Source organism: Limulus polyphemus, unplaced genomic scaffold (assembly GCF_000517525.1).
Source record: "Limulus polyphemus unplaced genomic scaffold, Limulus_polyphemus-2.1.2 Scaffold740, whole genome shotgun sequence".
NCBI lineage: Eukaryota > Metazoa > Arthropoda > Merostomata > Xiphosura > Limulidae > Limulus > Limulus polyphemus.
Window position 1 is genome coordinate 256654 of NW_013666350.1, and position 25388 is coordinate 282041.

At 32.0% G+C, this 25388-nt stretch overlaps 2 protein-coding genes across 7 annotated transcripts in view; one reads left to right on the forward strand and one right to left on the reverse strand.

The window, feature by feature from the left end:
- Window positions 1-1348: 1348 nt before the first annotated feature.
- Window positions 1349-9792, reverse strand: LOC106460282 (PI-PLC X domain-containing protein 2-like). 3 transcript variants are annotated; one of them, XM_013919971.2, is made up of 3 exons: window positions 9554-9792; window positions 9174-9302; window positions 1349-3223 (listed from the first exon to the last, which is right to left on the reverse strand). In XM_013919971.2, the coding sequence occupies exons 2-3, from the start codon at window positions 9268-9270 to the stop codon at window positions 1983-1985; spliced, it is 1338 nt and encodes a 445-aa protein (XP_013775425.1). In that variant the 5' UTR covers window positions 9271-9302; window positions 9554-9792; the 3' UTR covers window positions 1349-1982. The 3 variants fall into 3 exon arrangements, with proteins under 3 accessions (XP_013775425.1, XP_022242669.1, XP_022242668.1); XM_022386961.1 differs by having other exon boundaries at window positions 9773-9780; XM_022386960.1 differs by having other exon boundaries at window positions 9550-9762.
- The window catches only part of LOC106460284 (uncharacterized protein C4orf22 homolog), a 21630-nt gene continuing 3372 nt past the window's right edge, over window positions 7131-25388 (forward strand). Inside the window, exons 1-5 of one of the 4 annotated variants that reach the window (XM_022386962.1) lie at window positions 7131-7640; window positions 16074-16183; window positions 20341-20471; window positions 21321-21411; window positions 23931-24073. In XM_022386962.1, coding sequence (XP_022242670.1) covers window positions 7619-7640; window positions 16074-16183; window positions 20341-20471; window positions 21321-21411; window positions 23931-24073 — 497 coding nt within the window. In that variant the 5' untranslated portion in view covers window positions 7131-7618. The other 3 variants (XM_022386964.1, XM_013919972.2, XM_022386963.1) reach the window with 3 other exon arrangements.

A 25388-nucleotide genomic window follows, 5' to 3' on the forward strand; every position in this document is an offset into this window, starting at 1 on the left:
TGGCTCGGCGATATGTCTGAAGGCTTATAATGCTAAAAACCGGGTTTCGATACCCATGATGGACGCAGCACAGATAGCCCATTATGTAACTTTATGCCTAACTACAGACAAACGAAACTTTACTAATTTAAAACAAGTTTCTAGAAATTGTTATAATTCAAGCTACCTTTTTTTTTGTTATTCACATGACGTTGTAAAATTACAAACCTCGCATCCCATAGTTGGTGTTGATATCAAAAAGTTGAGTGAAAAACATACGTAAAAAATTAAGCTAATCTTGATCTTGTAGAGGTACGGACTCTTTTCTTTCGTGTCTTCATCCTGTTTAATGTGTTACGTCAATTATCTTGGTCAAAAGCATCATAATGAAGATATATTTTATACTGCCATCTCTTGTCACGAAAAGAGGTTATTTTGTATCCTATAAGTCAACTTCGCAGTCTTTTTTTTCTGAAAGTATATTCTTCTATTGGAGTCATATTTAAACTGAGTGAACAAAAATTATTTTCAGGTTTAACTCATGCTATCAATTCAAGCCTTGTAAATTATTGTTATATCATAATAAATAATGTAATCCCAATCACTTTTCTGATGTGATTAACTGTTGTTTTAATCTCTAATAGTATGATCTAATTGATAATGTTAACTTTCTAAAATAATTTAATAATTATGTTTACATGAAACAGCCTGTGTTTGATAATTAGAAGGGAGATTGTATTCAATCCTTCTTTTCAAGAATTCTGATGTTCGTCAACTAAATAGCTATTTCTCACAACTCTTTCGAGTGGCAAAAATCACACTAGTCTATTGTTTATTTTTATCTCACGATCTGAAAAACATGCCCGTTCTTGGCTTTTTTTTTAAAAAAAAAACTTATATAAAGCAGTTTGGTTTTTTCAATACAAAAAAAAATAGTTTTCACCCGCAATTTGTTTAAATACGACAAATATCTTAAGATATCGATCTGAAACTCGCGCCTATTAATAATATTTGCAGCAATGCTATCTTGAAATTACATGTATTAATCACAATCAGTTGACGATATTTAAGTGTAGATTGTGTTGTGATTACAATATAACGTATGATATAAAATTATAAGTCTTAATACTATTAACCAGAACAGAAAAAAAATGAACTTACCTTGAAAGTGATGTTATTTTCATTTCAACAATTTATTCTCAACTTAGTTTTAATTCTATTACATTTCATAAACGTTTCAGCTAAGAAAATTAAACATTTAATATTTCAAAATTCCATAATTTAGAAGTGTTTAAATAAGGCAATTAAAAGAGATAATCAGCTTTACAAGTTTTCATCAGACGAGCCAGTTAAAAGTGATAGTCAACACTGAATGTTTTCAAAAGACGAGCCAATTAAAAATTTATTTGTTTGTCGTTAAGCACAAAGTTACACAATGAGCTATCTACACTCTGCCAACTTCGGGTATTGAAACTCAGTTTTTAATGTTATAAGCCCTCAGACTTACTACTGAATCACTAGGAGGCCATAATTAAAAGAATTAACCGAAATTGTACGTTTTCGACAGTACTGTTCTGTCACGAAGAATGTTTTGAGTATTTCCCCCCTAAAAGTAATATGTTAGGCATAATAATATAATACCAAAAGAGTAATGTTTTGTTAATTAATAGTAATAACTGTAATAAAACTGAGAAATAAAGGAGAAAACCTGTAAACATGTTAAGAGTTTGACTGATCCATCTAGTTCACCATTTATTGAATGTGTTAGTAGAAATAAACATTATTTAGAAATATTTTCGGTGATTTTATTCCCTCATTAAAAAAGGTGAAGTTTGTGAACAAGACTTGTTAAAAATTCCAAATTTATCTACATTATGAGCAATAATAAATGTAATAGCCTTCCTGTCCCATACTATATTAAAAGGGGTAATTAAATGTATAAACCTTTACTACATTACCTTTTCCATACAATCGTTTATGATTAACTAAAAATAATCCACATTTCAAACTCTTCTTTGGAACTTTAGTTTTTGCTCTTTGCGACATAGTGCTTTCTTGATGTTGCTTTCAATACTAACGTCAATTATATTATTGCCAAGAAAGTAATCGGTCGATACAATATTGCACGACCACCACCAGAGGTCTCTAAACCAGATAGTTACTTGTCTGTTGACGTCATGAGCCATTCCGCGATGTCCCTTAAGCGGTTCGATTAAGAAATTTGCTATAGTAGAAGTCAGCTCAGCCATGGCTGAAGATAAATAGGAAGTTTCGAGCTGACGGAAAGAATTTTCAAAAAAAGACTTAAGGCTTCCCACAGTTTGTTTGTTTCCCCAGATATGAGTTACACCTGGCCAGAGAAGTTGACTAGAAACATAATAATCACTGTTGTAACTCACCAAGACACGTTTTTGGGCGTTCCACAATGTTCCTAACGTAGCATTATGTCCGACATTCCGTGGGATCATGAAATGTCCCAGATACTCTAAAAGCTTAATAATGAGGCGTTGATGAATATCTGGACGGTTTGTAAAACCAGTTGGAAAGTTATGGATGTCCAAGAGGATTATCTCTTCTGTAGACCAAACGAAGGACGCCACATCCTGCAGTACGGTTGCTAATGTATTGTTGACCGAGAAGAGACGATGGTTAATCCAAAACTTCTCTGTAGTGCCTGGATAGTATCCAACTCTGAGATCTAGAAACCTAATACCATAAGCTAGCTGATTGAAGACACTTTCCTCTTGATTGTATAGATAACGGATAAATACCTTTTCACTCTCCGATCCTTTGTACCGTTGATAACTACCGGCATTATGAGTACCGGGAATCATCAAGTTTACAAGCGGAATATCCTTGATCCATTCCTTATTTTCTTTCATCCAGTATGGTCTCGCGCGTAAACAAGATGATGCCAGTACTTTGTCCTGCCTAAGATATGCAATCCAAAACCCAAGACAGTTAGTCGTGAGGTTGTGTGACGCGAAATTTAAGTGTGGGAACTGGACATTAGTCTTGTAATACCCTGACACATGCAATAATGGATCTATCATAACTAGTGAGCGCTCCAAGCTCTGTTTAGGATCACGGTCAAATAACATTACTCTGTCGCCTTCATTGCGAGTACCTCCAAGCCAATTTAATTCTAGCTGTCTCTCTGTAATGTCACCAGATGGTGATGTTGAAACCAAAGAAGATACAGTTAAGAAGACTCGCAGACTTCCTCTTTTTGGAATCGAGCATTCTGGGGAGAAAATGAAATCATTCTGGATAAAATTAATGCAAAACACCTGGTACTATTGAAATAAATATTTAATGGACACTTGAGGTATCTAGAGTTTCTTAATTTCGATCATAATGATACATGCCTACTTAGTATCAAAAAATACCGAAAAATGATATTAAAATGTTTTTAAGACGTTTTAAATTATGGTTATAGATTATTTTGAATTATGTAACGAGTTTCTTACACCTGCGGTAGTTTTCTAGTTTGGAGACGATGTTTCGAACTGCTGGCGCAGATTCTTTTGAAGAAGGTCATTGAAGGGTTAAATACTAGAAATTATTAAACTGAAATAATGAAAATGTTTACTAGCAATAGAATCGTCATTTCCAATCTACAGCAGATGAATAAAGTTCATTACATCATTGAGAATAAATATCAATTTGTTGTACTTTCGCAACAAAAAAATACATAATGCTTTTTTAATAAACTTTCTTTATACTGCTGAAATTTTAACTCATTTTCAAGTGTCTTCTCGGTTGGACTGCGGTACCTTTACGGACTTGCAATGCTAAAATCCAAGGTTTGATTCCTCGCAATGGATACAGTAGATAGCCTAATGTAGCTTTGCTATTAACCAATCAAACAAACAACCGAATAACTGTCAATTTCCTAAACAAACCAATACACTCATGCGTGTTCTTAAATGTCATTGGAGCCGGGCGTGGCCTAGTGCTTATTGTGACGAGTTGTGGATCAAAAGATCCAAGATTTGAGCCGTGATATGCTGCTGAAAACACTCCGCATTTTCAACTGTAATGGAATTAGAACTGTGGTAACAAATTCCGCTGTTTGGTTTAAAGTATGGTATTCGTGGTTTAGAGGGATAATGATACATGAGTAAACCACTCCCACATAACGAGAAGTTAAAATGATTGGTTGGATGAAGTGTTAGTGTGAGAACAAGCGCTTAAGTAAAGGAACGAATATGTTTGTCGGACACAACTAAGTACTATTAATTTTACACTCTACAATTATCTCATATTTTCCAGGTTGAAATGGCGAAATTAAACATAAATAAAACTGAAATTAACATGAACTTGAAAGAAAAACTGATATTAAAGTATGAAAGTGTACGGCCGACATATAAATAAAGGGGCTACACAAAATACGGCACCTAAGACCAAAACCGTAGCCAAGGGGACGACAGAAATCGGCTAAAGTCTCTGAAAGCGCTAAAACTGTTCACACAATTGACATTCTCATTATTGCTGACCAATTACAATAACATTATTGCTACAGCTAACCAATCACAGTCGCATACTTGCTTCAGTCGATCGACCACAAATTTGTTTTCAAGATCCAAAAGTATCTCAGTATGCTCCATGTACCAACCATAAACAGCCTCAGTTTCAGGGTGATATTGGGTACAATACAACTATCCCCTGATACAGCAGATAACGCCTTTTACAGACTCGTGCTATAAAGAATAACACATAAGGTTGAACCAGCACAGAGAATCGACCATATTTACCATGTTTTGAAATAAGATTCTAGAAAAACTTAAAACGTTTGTTACTATCTAAAATATACGCTATAGGATAAGGAAATAAGCGATATCTGTATACCACAAAAACATCCACGGAGGCGGCATTTCTAATGAACGAGTGTTCTTCCTATATTATAGATGGCTGTACCTGAGGAATAAAATACCTTTTATTCAGTTTCCCTCCCCCCTCTCCCATATGCAGGTCCCTACCCCTATTAAGTTAATAATTCGGAGTTAAAATTCTATATCAGAAGGTGATTCGCTAATTGGTACGAACATGCATGAAATAAAATAACGTATAGTTCGTTTGAAGCAAAATATTCTTAAGTTGTTAAATCTCATAAATTTAAAGACTGTGTGGAATCATGCAAGAGTTAACGTACTGTCTCACCACATAATTACATTGTCAAGTTAAAGCAACTAAACTTAGTTTGGGAAGGAGGTCAATGTCTCAATGAATAGTTTTTTGTTTACAATGTTGCTTAAGACTATGATATGACTAAATTTGGGATTTCTTGCCATTTTTGAGGGTTTGGGTTTTGAAGAACTTGTAGATCTCTTTGTTGCTTCTTGGTTTGTAAAGCATTAGATATGTTGTTGAAATATATTGTAAAATTTGTTTAATCAAAAAATTGAGATTTTTTAACTATTTTTTCATCAAAAAGAAAAGTAATACAGTTATAAATAATGGTAAATGGCAGAGGCCTGAAAGTTTGTGTGGTGAATCTGTGATTGTTCTGTGTGTGTGTGTGTAATTTTTAAGTTTGTCATAATCTGAAATTGACCTATTGACATTGTTAAAAAGGTTTTGTTGAAGTTACGTCCAAATAAAAAAAGACGTTTTATTTTATGTTTTAATAAATAATTTAAAAATATTCTATAGTAGTAACATATTTCCCAATATGCATTAACTAGTACAATAAAAATTAACAGAAACGAAATTTTGTATTACATACTATCTTCAGAGAAACGACGTAAAAAACAATTATTTCGTTTATATAATTAGTTCAAGCAGTCATTAGCAGATGACAATTCATTCACGCTTTTTTTCTCTGTGTTTCTTTTATTTCAATCGTTAATTACTAACAACAGATGGCGAAACTGTAAACAGTGACAACAGTATTACAGGCTTGTTTGTTTGTTTGAAGTTAAGCACAAAGCTACACAATGGGCTATCTGTGCTCTGCCCACCACGGGTATCGAAACCCGGTTTCTAGCGTTGAAAGTCCGCAGACATACCGCTGTGCCACTGGGGAGGGAGGGCAATTTTTATATGCAAGCTCTGAGGATGGCGTAATTGATTAAGACACTTTTGCGTCCCCCCCCCTGCGGACGCCCATGCATTTGTAGGATATTCTAAGATAATATTAAGTTGGATCTGCATTAAAACTTATATTAAATGTTATTAACATTCTCTAAAAAATACTTACGTTTTATTGTAAAGTAATTTCTAAAAGGTCGCATAGAATGTTAAGTCTATGTTCTACAATTCTGAAACAAAAACAATACAACAGTGTAGCGTTACAGGGTATTCGTTATGTAAATTACATTATTGTGTGACCATGAAAAGTGTTTCATTACGAGTTGAAAGCATTATTTTAACTATAAAACATTCATAAATATGAGATGTTCATTTGATTTTTTTTTGCGATTATAGCATTGACTATGGACATTTGTTTGTTTATGCAATAGAAATGTTCTACAAAATAACACAAGGTTGTGACACACCTACAGATCATAACGGTTATTCTTCCTGTTATACAAACACACACACACATGACACATTATATGTCTGTGATACAAACTAATTCCTAAAATATTTCACACTGTGCTGTGTTCATGTTAGGTTTACTTTCGGACGGACTGTTGAATCACCTTGGGTGATATTGTTATCGTAAACGTATATATTGACTGATGCTTGTTATTGCCTAACTCATTGGTAGAAAACCAGTTTTTCACAAACATATGTTAACACATGTATAGCATCTCATCTGGGCCTCCAAAGTCTGTCACAAAGTTGGGATAAAAAACTCGGAGCTTTTGTTTGTTTGTATCGGCCAACACAAAGTTACATGCAGTTCACCGGATCCTCTCCCGACTAACTGGTAAAACTACTTCATTCATGAAGATAATCACACTATCCAAACCTCAATCACGGGTGCTCTTTCCATTACTTTCACTTCAAGGCCGAAAACCCTTACAGGGGCAATCGTCGACAAGCCTCACCACTTACAAGCCCATCAAATAATAGACAATTCCTCAATCCAAGTGCCACCACACATTAATTCTCCTACTGCCAACGAATTTACCCAAACAAGCCAAGAAACTTCCACCACTGACCAAGCCACCCAGACTGACTTCCCGGAGATCAATCATGCAATCACATGAACAAATATTATTACTTTTTCCGCCCAGTCTACGCAGGCCAAGCCCCACGCAAGAAGAAAATTCACGCAAACTCAACCACATCCACTGCCAACCTTCAACGAACAACTTTCCTGTAACCTTCCTCAACAACTCCTTCCCCACTCGCCTATACTCATCAGTCCTACATTACTCGAAGATTTCTCTCACATTGACTCAACCTACCATGATTATAGCGAAGACGATGATTACGATCGTGCTTCTCCAAGCTTACAACATCATGAACACAACTATCTTCTGAGAAACTAACCCTCGTCTTCTCAACCGCTGACTTTCTTTTCCGTTCAGGACTTTTTTTTCGGGCACAGCCAGGGTATACTTTTTCGTCGTCTGAACCGTGAAAGTGGGATTTCTCGGGGCACTCCCGTTTGTGAAGTTTGGATCTCCCTTATTCATGGCTCTCTGGTCTCCTCCTGACTGCTTGAAGCATCTTAGAATATGTTATGTCAACACAGTCTTCTTTAAGTAAGCTTAAACCAAAAAACTTCAAGTACAGCCCACACAACCACCACGAGAGGGGTGAAAAAAAGCTAAATATTCTGAGCACCCACGATAATCTCCCTCGGGGGATGTCATACCGAAATTCCTGCCACGTATTGTTGTTTTTAAGCACAAAGTTACACAATGGGCTATCTGTGTTGTGCCCACCACGGGTATCAAAACCAGGTTTTAAGGGTTATAAGTCTTCAGACTTACTGCTGAGCCACTGAGGGGTAAACCCAGAGAAACCGAGTACTACTAATAACTGCCACGAAACAAACAAACCAATTGCAGTATATTTTTCGGTTTATTTTGTTACAATGTCGCCACCAAAGAAAGCGCAAGGATGGCCTAGTAAAAAAAAATATAAATCAACGTGGTTGGTTTCTGAAAGAGAAATGGAACGACAAAAATCTCAAGTACTTATAATTCTGTTGAGATGTCTTTAAATATAACTGAAAGATAAGTAAATGTATCATTACGAAAAAGCAAATACGTGTAGTAGAGCAACTTAGTTGTACCTGCTTGTATATTTGTTTACTTTAGAGCAAAGCCACATTGGGCTATGTACTGTGTCCACTGCAGGGCGAATCAAACCCTGGATTTTAGCGCTGTAAGTCTGTAAACTCACCGCTGGATGTTCTAGCTGTTTTCGTAATTAGATTTTTTTTTTTTTTTTTGCTTTCTGTGAACATCTGACTTGATTTATTCATTACACAAAATAACTTATTTAGAGTAACTTTTGTGATTAAAAGCTCATTTTTAATGTGTAATATTGTAACTGAAGTAAGGCAAACTTCTCTAAGTTCCAAATGCTCATTTTTAATGTGTAATATTGTAACTGAAGTAAGGCAAACTTCTATAAGTTCCAAATGCTCATTTTTTAACGTGTAATATGGAATCATTGTAAATACTTCTCTAAAGTTCCAAATGCTTTTTTTAACGTGTATGCAAATGGAAATTGTTTACCTCAACAAAAGTCCTTATAATTCGTATGTTGATTTTCATTTCATAATGCGTCACACTACATGCACTGAGTGAAAACCAGTCCATATCTTATCATCAGTGCAATAGTTAAAGTGCAGACTGAATACTGTATTTACTCAAGCAAACTGTACAACTAAAACATTTTCTCCCTTTTTTGATGCGTGAATAGTAGCTGAAACTAAATGTTTTTTTCTTAAACTAAGCCTTTGTACAGACTAAACATAAGTTACAGAACTGTGTCGCAATAGTTTTTTGTTTGTTTGTTGTTGTTTGTTTGTTTGTGGAGAAGGGGGGGGGAGGGGGCATAGTGTAAACAACTCCATAGTTACACTTCCCATAATAATTATACTGACTAAAGTTTATTTGCTAATCGTAAAATGTTTTTACTTACCTCCTTTCCCATACACACACAAAATAAGACTGTACGCTAAGTCTCTAATTCAAAGTAAATTCTTATATACTGTTAAACAATATCAACAGCTGAATGACTTATTTAGATTGACCTACAACAAAAATTATTGTAACACTTACCAGCTGGAATATCAAAATGAGCGAAGGGAAGTAAAATCGCCCAACAACAAGCCAACACCAGTACACAACGCTTTGAAGGAAGGGAATAGGTTGACATCTCTGTTTCTAGTAGCAATTCTTCAAATACTTCTGCAATAAATACCTCAATTTTGTATATGCATTATCCATATCTTTGACCGAATTATTCATAGTACATTGAAACTACAAGTATAAATCTTACTTATGTGCGTATTATAATTGTATATTCGATGATATATTAGATAAAGTAAGCTTAAGAATTAGTGCAAAGCTTTCAGTACAAAATATTTTGATCTGGAATGTTCTATATTGTTCCTATAACAGATTAAGCCATTTGAACGTTTAGTTAGTTGAAAACTTACTTTTTCGCTTCTCATAACATGAAAGTACAATTTCTGAAGTTCCTATTCTTCTTGAATAAAATACCTTAAGTTGTCAGCAAAAAGACAGCAATCCCCCATACAAGTATATTATTTTCTCAGTTGGTAATTTGGATTAGTAATATAACGTTGTTTGCTTTAAGAACCACTAAAAGCTATATCTTTAACTTGAACGTATAAACAGTTGTGTACAAAACAAACCTTTTGATCCGATCTATACTTCCGGTCACAAAGTAAGGAAATATATGTGTACTTGTATATTTGTAATAATAGAGAAACAAACACCGGAACGAGGAAACTGTGATGGGAAGGAAGTTAAGAAAAAGAGATAGTGTAAACGCAAAATATCTCTTATAAAAGTAGTAGTTAAATCTTGAGTGGCGAATCCTTAGACAAAATCAGTGAGCTTGTGATTTTGAATCACAATAAAATAATCACATTAAACTTAAAAAAGGAATTTATTAATATTTCTAAATAAAACTTACTTACAAATAATATTTACTAATAGCTTGAAAACTTTATATTTCCTTCGGTAGTAATTACATTTCTCATGAAATTTCAGTGTGCAATATTCATTCCCAAGTAGAAGCTTATTAATGTTAAAATATGGATTCGATACCCGCTATGGACAGAACACAAATAACCCATTATTTAACTTCGTGCTTAACAACAACCAAACTAATCCCAAGTAGAAGTAATATCTTTTAATCGCTCTCTATGGCTATAAACAATGTTCCTGGTTGTGTTCTCTAGCATTGTGCAACATAATATAAAATGAGAAAGCTTGACTAATTTTATCGTGTGCAGAATAACTTCCAACCTACTCATATTAGGTCTGTTTAAACGTACAGAGTTCTAGGATGTGGTGAATATCAGAAAAAATAAACAGTTTTATAAAGACATTACACGGCATTAAAAGTAAAAAACACAAAACCGACTTTTTTGACACCTTTCGTTGTGCCAAAAAACGTCGGGTTTTGTGGGTTTATTTTATTCTCAATATAATAGCACAATGTGCCTGAAAATAAACCTTCTATTTTTGTTCGTAATCTCTCTATCTACAACTACCAAATTAATTTTAAAATCTTTATCTGTTTACATTGATTGTGTCATTATTTTGGACACAAAACTAAACTCAAGCTGGAAAATCATAAACCTTTCGAATTGATATGGGGGGGGAGAGAAGTGAGTGCTTCCCCTATATTGCAGATGGGGACTCGCTTCTGAACCTTCGGGTTTGGCAAGTCTGAAGCCTCAGATAATAATGTAATCAAGGTACACGGTCAACTACAGGCTGGAGACAGGTTTAGGAGTCTTTACTCCCGAATAATTTTTTGTTTTAAATTAATACTTACCTTAGATGCCTAACGGTTAGAGATTTAATGCCAATTATTTCATTGCACTTTTCCGAGACAGGAAATTAATGAATATATTTCAATTGTCAGTGTTATTTCTAACTCATTAGTTAGATCATGCAGATCCTGAGCACTGTATATATATATACATTAGGTCGTCAAGAAATTAATGTCGCTTTTGTTCAGACGAAAAAACCCGAACAACTTATATATCAAAACAAAACATTTATTGAAGGAAATAGTCTCCATTATTATCGATGATGCTTTTTCATCTTACAATCAGGTTGTTAATGCCCTGATTAAAGAAATCACTTGGCTTTGAAGCAAGAAACATGTCAATGTCCTACTTAACACTTTCCACATTTTCATACGTTTTTCCATTAAGATAGTGTTGCAGCGAACGAAAAAGATAGTAATCTGATGGTGCCATATCTGGAGAATATGATGGGTGGGGGAGAACTTCCCAACCCAACTCCATAATCTTGTGGACGTGCATTGTAGTGGAGAAGAACACCTTTCCGACTGACGAGTGAAGAGCGTTTCTGATGAAAGGCTTGATTTAAACGTTCCAGTTGCTGAATATAGATCTCTGCATTGACAGTTCGCTGTGGATTGTGGAGTTCGAAATGAATTACTCCTTTGATGTCCCACCAAATGCAAAGCATCACTTTCTGCGGATGGAGTCCAGGTCTGAGACTGGGCCATTGTTTTTGGCGTTTAATATTCGTATAGAGGATCTATTTTTCATCACCAGTTACAATTCTGTCCAAAAATGGCTCACGCGCATTTCGCGCCAGAAGAGACAAACCAAGGTTCACACGTTGGAAACGATGGTCATCGGTGTGTTCGTGAGGCACCCAAACGCCTTCCCATATTTTTTAGATGCTTACGTATTGTTTCATGAGAGACATGCAATTTCAAGGCCATTTCATGAGTATGTTGCCTTGGGTTAGACCTTGTCGAAACGTTGTACATTTGCTGTTGTGTTAAACTTATATTAAAGTTTTTCCTTCATTACCCATTCACGCCGTCTCCAACCATTATTAGTCTCAAAGTGGGTTCCTCGTCATCGAATTTAAACTCAAACTCACTTAGGCATCTAATGTTATAAGCCTTATTTTAGGAATTTAATTACCTCTGTTCTCCATTTCCAAACTTCTGCCATAATATAATATACTCTAACAAACAAAAACTTTTGGTGAAGCTTTCATAGCAAGTTGATATTATCAACATAATGACTTCTTTTATTAATTGGGACGTATACCATAAAAATAATATTGTTTTCAGGTTGAAAAGAACACGAATTATATTTTGATTTGAAATTTACTCATTGATAACATTAAAAAAGTACTTGTGCAGTTTCTCAATAACATGTGTCTTTAGATATATTTTTCAACTTCTATCTATGTACATATAGTTATGTTGTTCATAAGTTATTAATAATGTGTTAGTTTATGTTTTGTTTATTTTTTCTTTCTCATGATCACTCTAACGTAACATAAGTAAAACTGAATTTTTAGATGTATTTTTGAATTTGAAATCTTCAGCGATGGTATATATATTTTGGGTAATGGTAATTCACATAGATAACTGTCATTGCTACTACACTTATAGAAACTGAATATTCCTTTGACGATATGTGCTTGATTTGGATGCAAGTTCCTTTTGTATTTTACACCAGAATTTTGGTTACATAGATCTTAAAGCACAATGTTTATATGAATTATCTGTAATCATTATTGCTTTCTTATAATTATAGTTTTGTAATTATATACTTCTAACTGTGTGCTTGAAGTTGAATAAGACAATCTATTGTAACATGAAGCAATATTATTGGTAACTTAGTAGTTAATTAACCTCACAACACCTGGGTGGGTCAAAATGTCCATGTCACAAACTTTTTTTACAGAGTTATGTTTAAAATTGAATCACGCAACTTTATTATCAATGTATGTCAATGAACTTAGTATCAAAATGTAGTTTGTAAATCATATTTTAGTATCATATAAGTTTTCATTTCAAAAGGAAATGTTTAACCCTTCACTGCCCAATTAATGTTGAGGTGATTCCCCAAAAATGTCGGTATGCTCTCAGGAGGTCTTATAGCTGTATTTAAGAGCAAATTATCATTCTTGCTCTAGTGTGAAAGCAATTTTAATTTCAGTTGGATAGAGAACTCCTGATGTCAAATGTCCTCATACGATTTGTTCCGAGTTCGTTATGTATCATTTCTCTATTACAGCCCATACATTTGTTGTTCCAAGCCCATAGTGTGTCCCTTTTTTATTACCTTTTGAAAGTTATCATTTTATAGCAAAAGCTTTAATATTCAGTTTTATGGATAATTTGAATATGATACAATCTATATAAAGTCGCACATGATTTTTGTTCTTATTTGAAAATGTTGAAAAGTCGTTTTACCAGAAAATGACCCTCAGTGGCACAGCGGTAAGTCTGCAAACTTATAATCCTAGAAATCTGGTTTCAGTAACTGTGGTGGGCACAGCACAAATAGTCTATTGTGTAGATTTGTGCTTAACTACAAACAATCAAAACCAGATAGTTAGATAGACATCACGGGAAATAGCAGTGATTACAAAATATTGCGTTTGGAAAAGAAATTCATGTTATCTACTTTTGGGGAACAATAATATTGATATTAAATCAAATATATTGTAGTGAATTACGACAAAATATCATTTGAAAAATTACTTATAGCATTAACACGACTCAAATTTGATTTATTTCAGGTAATTAATATGAGTGAAATGAATCATGCAAATCTTGTAGCATATGATACATATCATTCAAGTGATAACTTTTTACTATAAAACATAAAAAAAACACCTATGTTAGGTTTCATAAGCAACATCTATGCTTAGATGATTTGAATTTATTCGCTAAGTTAAGTCTAAAATAATCTATATATCTACTATTTATCTATCTATGTAATAGTACGTGTCATTTTCAACACCTAAGCTCAAACAAGATCGCCCATAATTTTATTATATGAGCGATTGAATAATGAGCTATTGCCAATGAACTAAGACAAATTTAGTTTATAAGACAGAACTGATAAAGAATCATGTCAATAAATGAAGTAAACAAAACGGTGTTTTTCAAAACGTTCAAAGCTCTGGTCCTTTACAAAAATGCGTCATTAAGACATTTTCTATCCGTTCTATGTATTAATTAAAATACGTCAGTAATATGATTATAAATAGTATAAAGATAAGTAGGTTTACTAAGTGATTTATGTAAATTATAGAATGTTACTGTTTTAATTATGTGTTTCAATTAGATCTTTATTTTTATTTTTTTGCGGTGTATAGTTTTTTCTTTTAGAATCGAGTTTGAGTTATTAATTTTAAACTGTGTAGTCCATTGAACAGGTTCCTATAATATCCGATAGAAGTAGTAAGTCGTTACCATAACAACACATTTAGCGATTTAGACAACTTCTTCATACAAATACTTAACAAGTTAAAAACTTTTAACGTTAAAATTATTAGAGTAAAATTCATCACAAGCAAATTTAAAATTGGAACTGATCTTATTGAAGGTGAGACTATATCTGTGTAAATTATTCGCTCAAATTTTCAAGATGTTTTCAGAATATAGGCCTAATTGAGTGTTCGTGCAAAAAACACACACCAAACAATTTTTATAATATTAATAGTGATAATACGTTTTTGAATTTCAATGCAGAAAAGTGAATAAAGGACTATACATCAAACAAAATAACATGATATTTATAACATTTACAGTGGTCATCTACATAAATATCTTTACCATGTTAATGTATGAAACACGAAAACAGTAATAAGATATGTTACACGTTTTTTGTTTTGATTTGGAATTTTGGGTTAAAAAAAAATTTTTTTTAGTGCAAGAATACACTAAATTTTAAACTTTTGCGATTGTCATTTTTAGGCTTGCTTTATGATGATTTCATCTAGAAATGTATTTTATAGTATTGTACTTCACTTTTACTTAAATTTATAAATTACAGGCAAGAACTAGGTTTGAAAGGTTTATTCCAAGATAATTTAAAGTATTTCTAATTTTATTGACAAAACAAGGTTTTTGCAGCTTTTATTTGCATCTATGTATACCAAGTCTTATATAATTGAGTTTATTGAAGTTCTAGTTCTTTTTTTTCAAGTTTGTGCAATGTATAACGTCTCTCTCTCTCCTTCCCTTTGTTTTTAATTATCCATGTAAGCAACATTTTTTCTATATATAAAGACAGCCATTTACCTGAAACCATTGATGCTTTCTGGGATGAACATTGTTACTGATATCAGCATTCAGCTACTTGTTTGGCTTTATAGATATATATAATTGTTTACATTTTTGTGTATTTAGTTGTAACCAAACTTAGACTTAAAAGCTCTGTCTGAGCAAAGTATTTCAAATACTTTGACTTTCAGATTCTTTTTCATGGTGATCTTTGTTGGCATTTTTCTATATAAAAGGCCACTGTACTTAGAAATAAAAAAGAACACTTTTATATGTTTTTAATTGTACATGAAGTGTTTCTGATGATTTTTTTATATGAAGACCCAGTCTATCTCAAGTTTTAAAGTTTTGGCGAAAATTGCTTGTCATAAGCCATTTTCAGCTGTGATGTCACACATACATATTGTTCCTTAATCTTTGTGAAGGTTAATTTACTGTTTAAGATTTTTTATGTAAAGCTGCAAATGTACTTGGTAGATTCTTAGAAAGGAAGAACAAGACTTTTCGAAAGCTAGGGAAGTTGTTTTCTTTTTTGTTTATTTTACTTTATCCTGCATACTCCCGTACATTCTAGTTCTGTAAATCTTAATTGTGATTTGTTTACTGTAGCTTCAGTGTGTGATTTTTTTCTTTTTTACTAAATTAGTTAAGGTTTTTCAAAATGTATGTAACTAGTACAAAACTGTATCATATAATTTATAGAAAAATATTTTCAGCATAAAAGTGTATTTACATGTATGTATCAAACTTCAATTTAGTAGTATCACAAGTACACCCAAGTTATAATAAAATATGTTAAGCATGTATCAATATTCCTATTACACAAACTTTTTGAACATGTTTCCAAAATAAACTGTTTTGTACCTTTTATGATTTAAACTTTATTAATTACTTTTCTTGATTAGAGATGGAAAATGACATTCATGTTTCTTCAGACCAAATCATTACAGAATTCAACACTTATGAAGAATTTCTTGATTCTCAAATTACACCTTTGGATCTATATTATCTAGAGGTAAGACAAAACCAAATAATCTAAAGGTCTATAAATATTGTGAGGTCAATGAAAATAATCTTTTGAAATTTGTATTTTTTGGCATGTTAAAATAAAAGCAGATAAAGTATGTATATCTGTATTATTCACAAATAAATTATGCACATGTAATTCACAATTAAAAGTATTTGGCAGCAGATTTTGCATTTGTTACAATTATAACTTTCAATAGTTAAAATGAAATTAAGCTATTCTTGAAACTTGGGTTTCTTATTGAATATTACTTAACATATAAGCATAAATATTTTTTTAGAAAATGCCATGCAGAATTGGAACACACTATCTCATGTGAAAAGAAGTACACAGTATTTTATTAAGATTCCAGTTCTTTGAGCAACTTATATTTTCAAGAAAAGATTTTCAATATTTAAAGGAGTAATTTTAACTTCACCTTTTTATTTAACTGCCATTTTTAATGTACTCAAGGAGAATCTATCAGTTAAACAAAGTTTTCATTAAACTTGTTTTTAAGTTAACAACTGTTTGGTTAAGGTTCCCTGTTGTCACGTTACAAATTAATGGGGCAAGTTAATGCTTGATATTTGTCAGTGCACAGCCATTTTATTAACATGTATAATGTAAATATATATAACTTCATAAATAATTTGTCAATATTGGTTATTGGAAACCATAGGCAGAATTTTAGATAATGCCATCATTTCAAACTAATGAAGTATTGTATATATATATATATATATATACATTAACACATAAAGGCAGAAGGAAATAAATTGCTTTTTTTAAATATAAAATAAAGGACGTACAAGCATTTCAATCAAATTCACTTAATATATGAATGTTTCAGGAAAAAGGAAAATATTGTGTGATGTCCCTAGCCCTCACTTCAAAGGATTTTTTAAATGAAATTACTTAAATTGTTATTTCTTTTAATGAACTATGCATAGCAATATCACAGCCATGTATGTCAAACTGTTTGTACAATTAAACAAGTGCTAATGTCTTAATCCTCCCCCAGTATGTAGTGTTTTTGTGATGTCATACATTATGTATAGTACCTTAGGAGAAGGTTTTAATGTATCAGTCTCTGTAGACAAAGCTACTATTTATATGGTTGTACATATATGTATGTCTAATTATATTGACTGATACTGTTCAGAATTTGAAGAGTAAATGATTGAGTTATTCACGTAACATGCAATGTCTGTTGTTGTTGTTGAAAATTTATATACAAAGGATACTGCAATGAAAGCTTCCTGTGGAAGATTAAACAGCATAGTCATATCCTTCTCTGATGCAAATGTAGATGTAAGGGGAAACGTGATTGATTGTACTTGTATTTCCTGTCTTTAGATGAATTGGAGGAGATTACTGAACTTTGTTTCTCTAGTTAATTATTATATCCTTCTCATTGTGTTGCAAAGTATCATCCTAAATTCAAAACATGTACAACAGACTTATTAGAATGAGTGCTAAAATCACTGCCTTATATGGAGAAGCTCATAGATTGTACTTGTTTCATTCTGAGAGCTGTCTTGTGGAGATAGATGATATAAATTACAAAAACATATAGTTACACATAAGAGTGTATAGGGTGTATTCACAGTAAAATACAAGTTAATCATAAAATGGAATATTTTCTATCAGGTTTTCAGACATTTTATCTTATTATTAAAATCAAAATATTATTCATAACTCAGCTGTGTGAGACCAAAACAGTTTTTTTTTTTCCATGTGCTTAAAGCTGGCAGTGAGTTCCTCATTAATTAGAAAAATCCATTCTTTCTATACATTTTCTTTATTAGCAAATTAATGTCTTGTCAAACAGAATTGTCATGAATTGTTAGGAAAATAATTATTTGGACTGAATTATAATTAGCTTGAGTATGTGCATAATAATTTATTTTTGCAATTTTCTTTTGTCAAAATTAAATTTTTGGTCCAAATCTCACTGAATACAATTGAACTTAAATCTGATCTTTAGTTTTGTAACATCTACTCTTGTTGAGGCGTGTTCCGTCACACAATTGTGGCCAAAGTGTACAGTTAAAGATCAGTTAGACCGATTGTAAGCATAGTTTAGATCATTATGTTTTCTTCTCATTGATTCTAGAGAGGCAAAAAAATATATATTCTTTTTCAAGCAATACGTTTTTGTAGAAATAAGTTCGGAAAAGCTGGTTAAAATGGCTACTTTGAAAAGAGTTACATCAATAACGCTAATTATATGTCAACAAAAGCAAATTGGCAGACCATGATTGTTTACATGGTTACACAGTAATTTATTTCGTAACTGACGAATAAAATGATTCTATGTAAGAAGTTAATATGTGAATCTTACGAAAAGATGCATCATTCCATGAATTTTGTAAATATATGTTATCTAACTCTATATATTTTCCCTGAACTATTTCAGATTGATTTTCTTCATACAGTTATCATTAAGCTTGATATTATTTTGACTTCAAAGTAAAAGTACTTCAGATCATTACTCCTCTAAGTAGTACTTTTATCAATGAGCTTTTAACGTGCGGCCTTTAACAAAGTAAAAAGAAGAGTAAAGTATTATTGATCAATGATCTTAATGACATGAATTTCTACATAAAACAAACAACTCTTCAATCAATCCTCAATTAAATTTTGATATCTCAAAATTACCTGTGTTCATAACTGTATACTGGTGTTCACTCCAGCCAAGTAAAAAAAAGAAAATTGAATTCCCTTAAAAGAAAAGTTTGTTCACAGTTCAAACTAAAATATTTGTTTAAACCTTCCAATCAGATTCAAATTTTTTTCTCTATTAAAGATAAGATTTATCTTTCTCAATGATCCTGTGTAACTTATGAATTTTGTTACTCAGTATTTGAGGACATTTATATCAGTTCCACAATAAGAAAGTTTTAATAATCATCAAAACAGTACAGAACTTTTATTAGTAACTTAAGATATTTCAAAATTTCAGTTTTTTTACACTTTTTGTCACAGAAATATGAAAATAATAAGGAATGAAATTACAATATTTGCAGAGTCTCTGATTGAAGAAAGCATTATTTCCTATATTGGTATCATGAATGTACTGATTTAACGTTCTTTATAATCAAAGAATAATGGTAGACTCAAACATGGCTGACATATGATAGTGAAAAAGTATAATTATAAGATAAAATAAAGTTTAATACAAGGTAGTAGTTCCATCACCACAGTTTCCACTATAACAAATTTTTTGCAAAGGAATAGGAATCTTACACCACACATCTTCACAGTTTTTTTACACTCTTCACTGGAAATGGATGATATGACTTCCTAAGTTCCTAGACCACATTTAAGCAGACCAAAGGCACAAAATCCATATAGGAGCTACATTACAGGAACTGAAAAAAGTACGTGATCAAATGAAATTTTTCTGATTACAGTTTCTTCAGCCATCTTTCCCATAAAAGCAGCCATAAATTGTGAGGTTTAGCTGGAAGCTACTCTCAGCTCAACAGACTGATGCATAAAAAATTCCCAGTCAAATGCAGTTTACTCTGCCTCCTGTTAAACAAAAACCTGTATCCCTTTATCAAATTCTTAATATCTTGTTTTTACCAAAAAATATATTCCAGACTTTATTACAATGGCTTTTTGAGTCAAAATGTTCTCTTTCATAACCATCACTTTGCTGATGAGGGTGTTGCTTTAGATTGGCTTGAGATATGGTTACTGAGCCCATTATTTTCCTAAATACACTGTGGTGTGAATTTTTCTGTTTCCATGGAGAACGTTGAAGCCTCCTTGTTTTTACTTTTTGTATGAATATTTTCTTTCAGTTAGGGCTATGAGACAGTCACTATGAGCATTACACCGTTGAATGATCAAACATTTTGTGTTCAAAAAAAGAAGGTATTAAACATATTGCTCTTGGCATCATGACTCATATGTGTTCTGTTCTTAAATAGTATGATTAATTTTCTGTTATTGTATATATATAGTTGCCATATATACAGTTTGGATGAAGTTATTTAATCAGACTACTTACATTTCAAATATTTGTATAGAGAATATTTTTATACAGCTTCTACTGTGAAAGTAGAAAATTATGATATCAGTGATTCATATTAAAATGTTCATAAAACTGCACTAGTTTTATATATGTATTTACATTTATTTACTGATGTTAGGATGAAGAAGTAGCTAGGCAACTAGTAGAACTAGGGTACCGAGGAAGTGGTGAGGTTCTTAAACGTGAAGATTTTGAAGCCAAAAAACGAGCTATAGAAGCCAGCAGATTAGCCAGTAGGATGCACCAGAAGTAAGTGCAAATAAGCTGTACACTATTGTAATTTTGTACTTTATTTCGTAATTAGTTTGAATTATTTATGTACATAAGAAAAAAGAAATATTAATCATATTAACTACATTCCTTAATTATTATTGTGTTTGAAGTCTTGCTGAAATATTTTGGTTTTTTTAGCAATCATTTGTGATCTTTTATATAACACATTCATGTGTGTGTGTATGATTTTTTTCCCAACTCAGTAAAACATACTATTGTGGTTTTGAAAATAACCTATTAAATTCATTAGCGAGGAAAAAAAGACAATTTAATTATCTGATTTTTTATTTACTACTTAAAAAATTAACACATATGTTTTGGTCAAAGTATTTTATTACAGTAATTATTCTAGTGAACTAGCCAATGTCTTATAAAAATCATCATGATGATATGTGAGTTAGTTTCCAAAGACTTGTTTAATAAAAGATTTGTAAGTTCATTGCTTAGAAATGTGTCCATTGGAAATATCCATAGCCTGGAATAAAAGGTACCTATAATAATATGTCTACAATAAAGCTAAAAGAAAAAAAAATAATGCCCTGGTGTACCTTTTTCATATAATTTTTTTATTTTACAAAACAACTATAAGCATAATCAAAAAGTTAGTATCCCTAATAAGAGTAAAATGATACTTACAAACTTGCAATACAGTTTGCAAAATAAAAAGGCTCTGGTAAGTACGATAGAATGAAAACTTATAGTATAAGACTAGAATATTGACCTTAAAGAAAATAGTAAAACAGGAGAAAAACTTATCATTTGAAAAAATGTGCTAAAAATTTATTTTATTCTGTTTTCTTTTAAATTGTAACAAATAACATATAGAATACTTGCAAGTGCTGGAAAACAGTTGCAAGATACTTTTCTCAAGGCTCTGGCTGACAGAGAAGATGATAATCGCAGAGGAAACTTAAATGTAAGTTAAATTCTTTATAACTTATAACTTTATAAATTCTTTATAAGACTTGCAACTAAATATTTTTTTATGTTAAAATATTAAATGCATGAAATCAGCTATATTATCAAAGTGATATTCACTTGTTTTACTGCTGTAGCTATTGTCCTTTCTGTTAGTTGACAGCACATAGACTTCTTTCATATTTGGTACATCCATGTGCATAATCTTTTGATGCTTTAGGAATATAAGCAACCTCAAAGGAATGAGTTATTTCATGTTTTTGATATTTATTAAAATTAAAGGAAACAATTAGCAATTTAACAATTATAAATATTCAACAATTCACAAGGTTGCTTTGATATAATATGTTAAAGAGATCTTCTACAAAATATTTGCATATGTACTCAATACATATGTTTGCCTTCATATTTAAATCATATGTTCATGCATTAGTGAGTGCAACAGTCAAGCTAACAAAATAATATATTTACTTCTCTGCACACTGTAGCTATTTCTGGCATGTCTGCCTTTGAGGTTTAGCACATGCCACTAGCCTTGAGCTATCTCCCACTTAGGACATGTTATATTATGAACTGTGCCAGAATGTGATGTGATCATCATGTGACAATAGCCCTCCACCAATATGAGGATGACATATCCTTCATGCACAGTAGATCCACGTAAGCACTTACACTCAAAATTAACTTCCTTCTTATCTTCTGCACTGTCTTTAACAGATGTGTTTCTTTAAGATTAAGCTTCATCAACTTCATGAGATTTGTGCTGCCTTTTCACACAGTTAACTTTCTTTGATTTTTTTCTAGTTTGACTTCAATTTAAGGTTACATTGCCATTAAATGACTAAAAAAAATTGATCTGTAGGATTCCTACAATGACCATGAATTCTCAAATGCAGAAAATTGAATAAAGGACTATACATCAAACAAAATAACATGATATTTATAACATTTAGAGTGGTCATCTACATAAATATCTTTACCATGTTAATATATGAAACACGAAAACAGTAATTAGATATGTTACACGTTTTTTGTTTTTGTTTAGTACATCCTCCCAAGGTTCTGGCAATTTTGCTGACATTACACCTGCTTTGTCTGTGATCACTGGAGGCTTGTTGACTATGGAAGACATTACTGCTATCGTTCATTGTTTTGTGGGTTTTTCACCTATATATCTTTTTGGGAATTTGATCATTTAAGTTTGTTCTTTACTTTCCCTTTCTCCTATATCTTTTGATTCTTCTAATTTCTTACAACATGACTCTGAAGATTGTTTCGTTTTCCAAGTATACACGTCCATGTTTGCATATTCTTGTCTTAGCTTAGTTCCCACTCTCAAATGGCTTGTCCTCCTTGACTCCAAGATTCCATTGCTTTGGTTTATAGCCATTCCCCTTTTCTGTTCTTGGACTCCCAATCCCTAGAGTCTCTTTTATCTGCATAAGGGACTGACCTCCTGTCTCCAGTAACACTCTATAGTGCTCAATTTTCTAATCTTCACCCCTTTTCTTACCCATCTCCTTCATTACCTACCATCTTTTTATCTCCTATCTGAATCCCTACACCATGATTCTAATAGTTTTTCTAGGGATCTACAGTTGGCTCTTTTTGTAGGGTTTCATCTTCAGCCTTGTCCCTGCTTATTTGTTTCCTCTGTTGTTGGTACCTTCTGGGATGTGACAACTTTCTCCTATTACTCGATCCCTTGAACCTTCCATCTCCTATTTCTCTTTCCTCTACTGCTTCTCACTGTCCCCCTTGCTCAACTGGGTTGGCTGGTCAATTTTTCCAAGTTGTTTCTGACTCAGACTCATTACTTGATCCAACTTGGAGTCTTTTTTTTTAATCATGATCCAGTCAGGTTAGATGCCTACCTCTCTTCACATCTTTTCAACCTTCCTCCCCACTATCAGTACACATAAATCTTGCCTCATCTAAGAATGAAATTAGTTTTGAGTGTAAGTGCTTATGAGGATCTACTGTGCATGGAGGAAGTGTCACTCTCCTGTTGATGGAGGGCTCTTGTCGTACGATTACTACATCATGCATTAGGCTTATAAGGATCTACTGTACATGGAGGAAGTGTCACTCTCCTATTAATGGAAGGCTATTGTCGTATGATTATTACATCATGCACTGGTGCAGTTCACATTGTAACATATGTTCTAAGTGAGAGATAGCAAGATTGCAAAGGCAGATGTGCAAGGAATAGCTAATCTGTGCATACAGGTAAACATCTGTCAGAAATACATTTCCAGGTAATTAAAATGTTAATTTTTGAAGCATATTTTGATGAGTGATATTTATTTTAAGTATTGTTGGTATTCAACAAAAGTCTCATTATAAGACCATAAAGAAGTAATATATTCCACATTCAAAATCTATATATATATATTTGCCATTTTTGCATGATTGGAATCTGATATGAAGTAGTTAGTTCTAGTAAATGTAATTCATGTAGATGGCATTATTTGCAGAATATTGAAAAACAGTCATAAAATACCCCTTTTTTTTCAGACTATAATTTTTCTTCGTACTTGTAATAATAGAAAACAGGAAGTGTCTGCATATATTGATTTTGCTCACAGTCTCCAGACTGAAGATTGGGAAGTATATTTTTCTGGAAGAAAAAAACTCCTTCCCAAACTCTCAGATCTAAGGTAATTAAGAATATATTTTACTGATTGAGTGTTCTATACTTTTTAGTGACATGAATTTCATAAGCATTTAAAGCATAAGTTATGGTATTATGTTGGTTTGAAATTATTCAATTCTCTTACACTTCTAATTTTAATTATTTGAATCTTGTGATCAAAATACTAATTAAAGCCCTGCACTTATCCATTTCTATATGTTTATTAACATTTCATTAGTAAAATATAAGTTTCTCAAACCCAGCTTTCTAGGAAATATATATATATTAAACAAGTATATGTAGAATGTTCTTGCATCTTAACTTTATGATGATATTCAAATGTAAATTTTCATATTATACTAACCACAGAATGTATGCAAAAGTTATAAACGTTATTACATGTCATAAAAAAGATAAATTTCTTAAATTTGCAAGCCAGAGAAGTCAAATTTTATGCTTTAACAACAGGAACCATAAAAGAAAGTGGTAAGAACGTTAAAATTCCTTTAATATATTATCAAGGGCATTAAAACTTATTTCATTAGTTGTATACTTTATCTATATAAACAGGAGTATTGATAACATTATGTAATATTTTATAGATTTCTGTTTTCTTAATATAATTCAAAGCTTTTACTTTTCAGCAAGCATTTGTATTTGTTAATTATATGTTTAATCTTGTCTTTTTTAGGTAATTTTTGAGTTTTTTTAAAACAATTTTCTTGTTTTTCTCAGTGATACTATACTGTAGTAAGTGTCTGCTACCAAATATCACTTGGATTTAAATTACATATTCTGATACGGTATATTATCTCCACTCACAAAAATAGCTATTCTCGTTTAGTGCTGCCTCTATATACAAGCCACAGGCCTTGAATCTCCTACCCATTTGGAAGTGACTGATTCCAATGCGTCAAACATGCAAATCATCATGAGACAACCCTCCACCAATAAGAGTGCGACATACTCTCTTGATGCATATGACTCCCTCTATTCTATTCTACTGAACTGCCACTTCTCGTTTGGCAGCAGTCATGTTAAGATGTTTTTTGTTTTGATGCTCATTGTATGATTTGAAATTGTGACTTTTAATAGTTTAATTTCCAAAGTGGAATTTCTTCATTAATGTTATTTTTATCTTTACATTGAGGAATAATTTTTCAGTTAACTTAATTTCTCAATCTTTTTTTTTTCTCTCTCACCCAAATTTTTATACATTAAACACTTTTGTTTGATTTATATTTCAAAAATGAATTCTGAGGTTAATGTTACCATTTCGGATATCATACCTCCTACTAGCTCTATCTCACAAGCTGCAGGTGGGGAAGACCCGTCATTGG

What these genes read in the sequence shown, in the direction of transcription:
- LOC106460282 (XM_022386960.1), bottom strand. An exon ending in TCATTTTGATATTCCAGCTG is followed by an intron (nt 3,224 to 9,173) that starts GTAAGTGTTACA and finishes TTTTCTCCCCAG; the next exon opens with AATGCTCGATTCCAAAAAGA.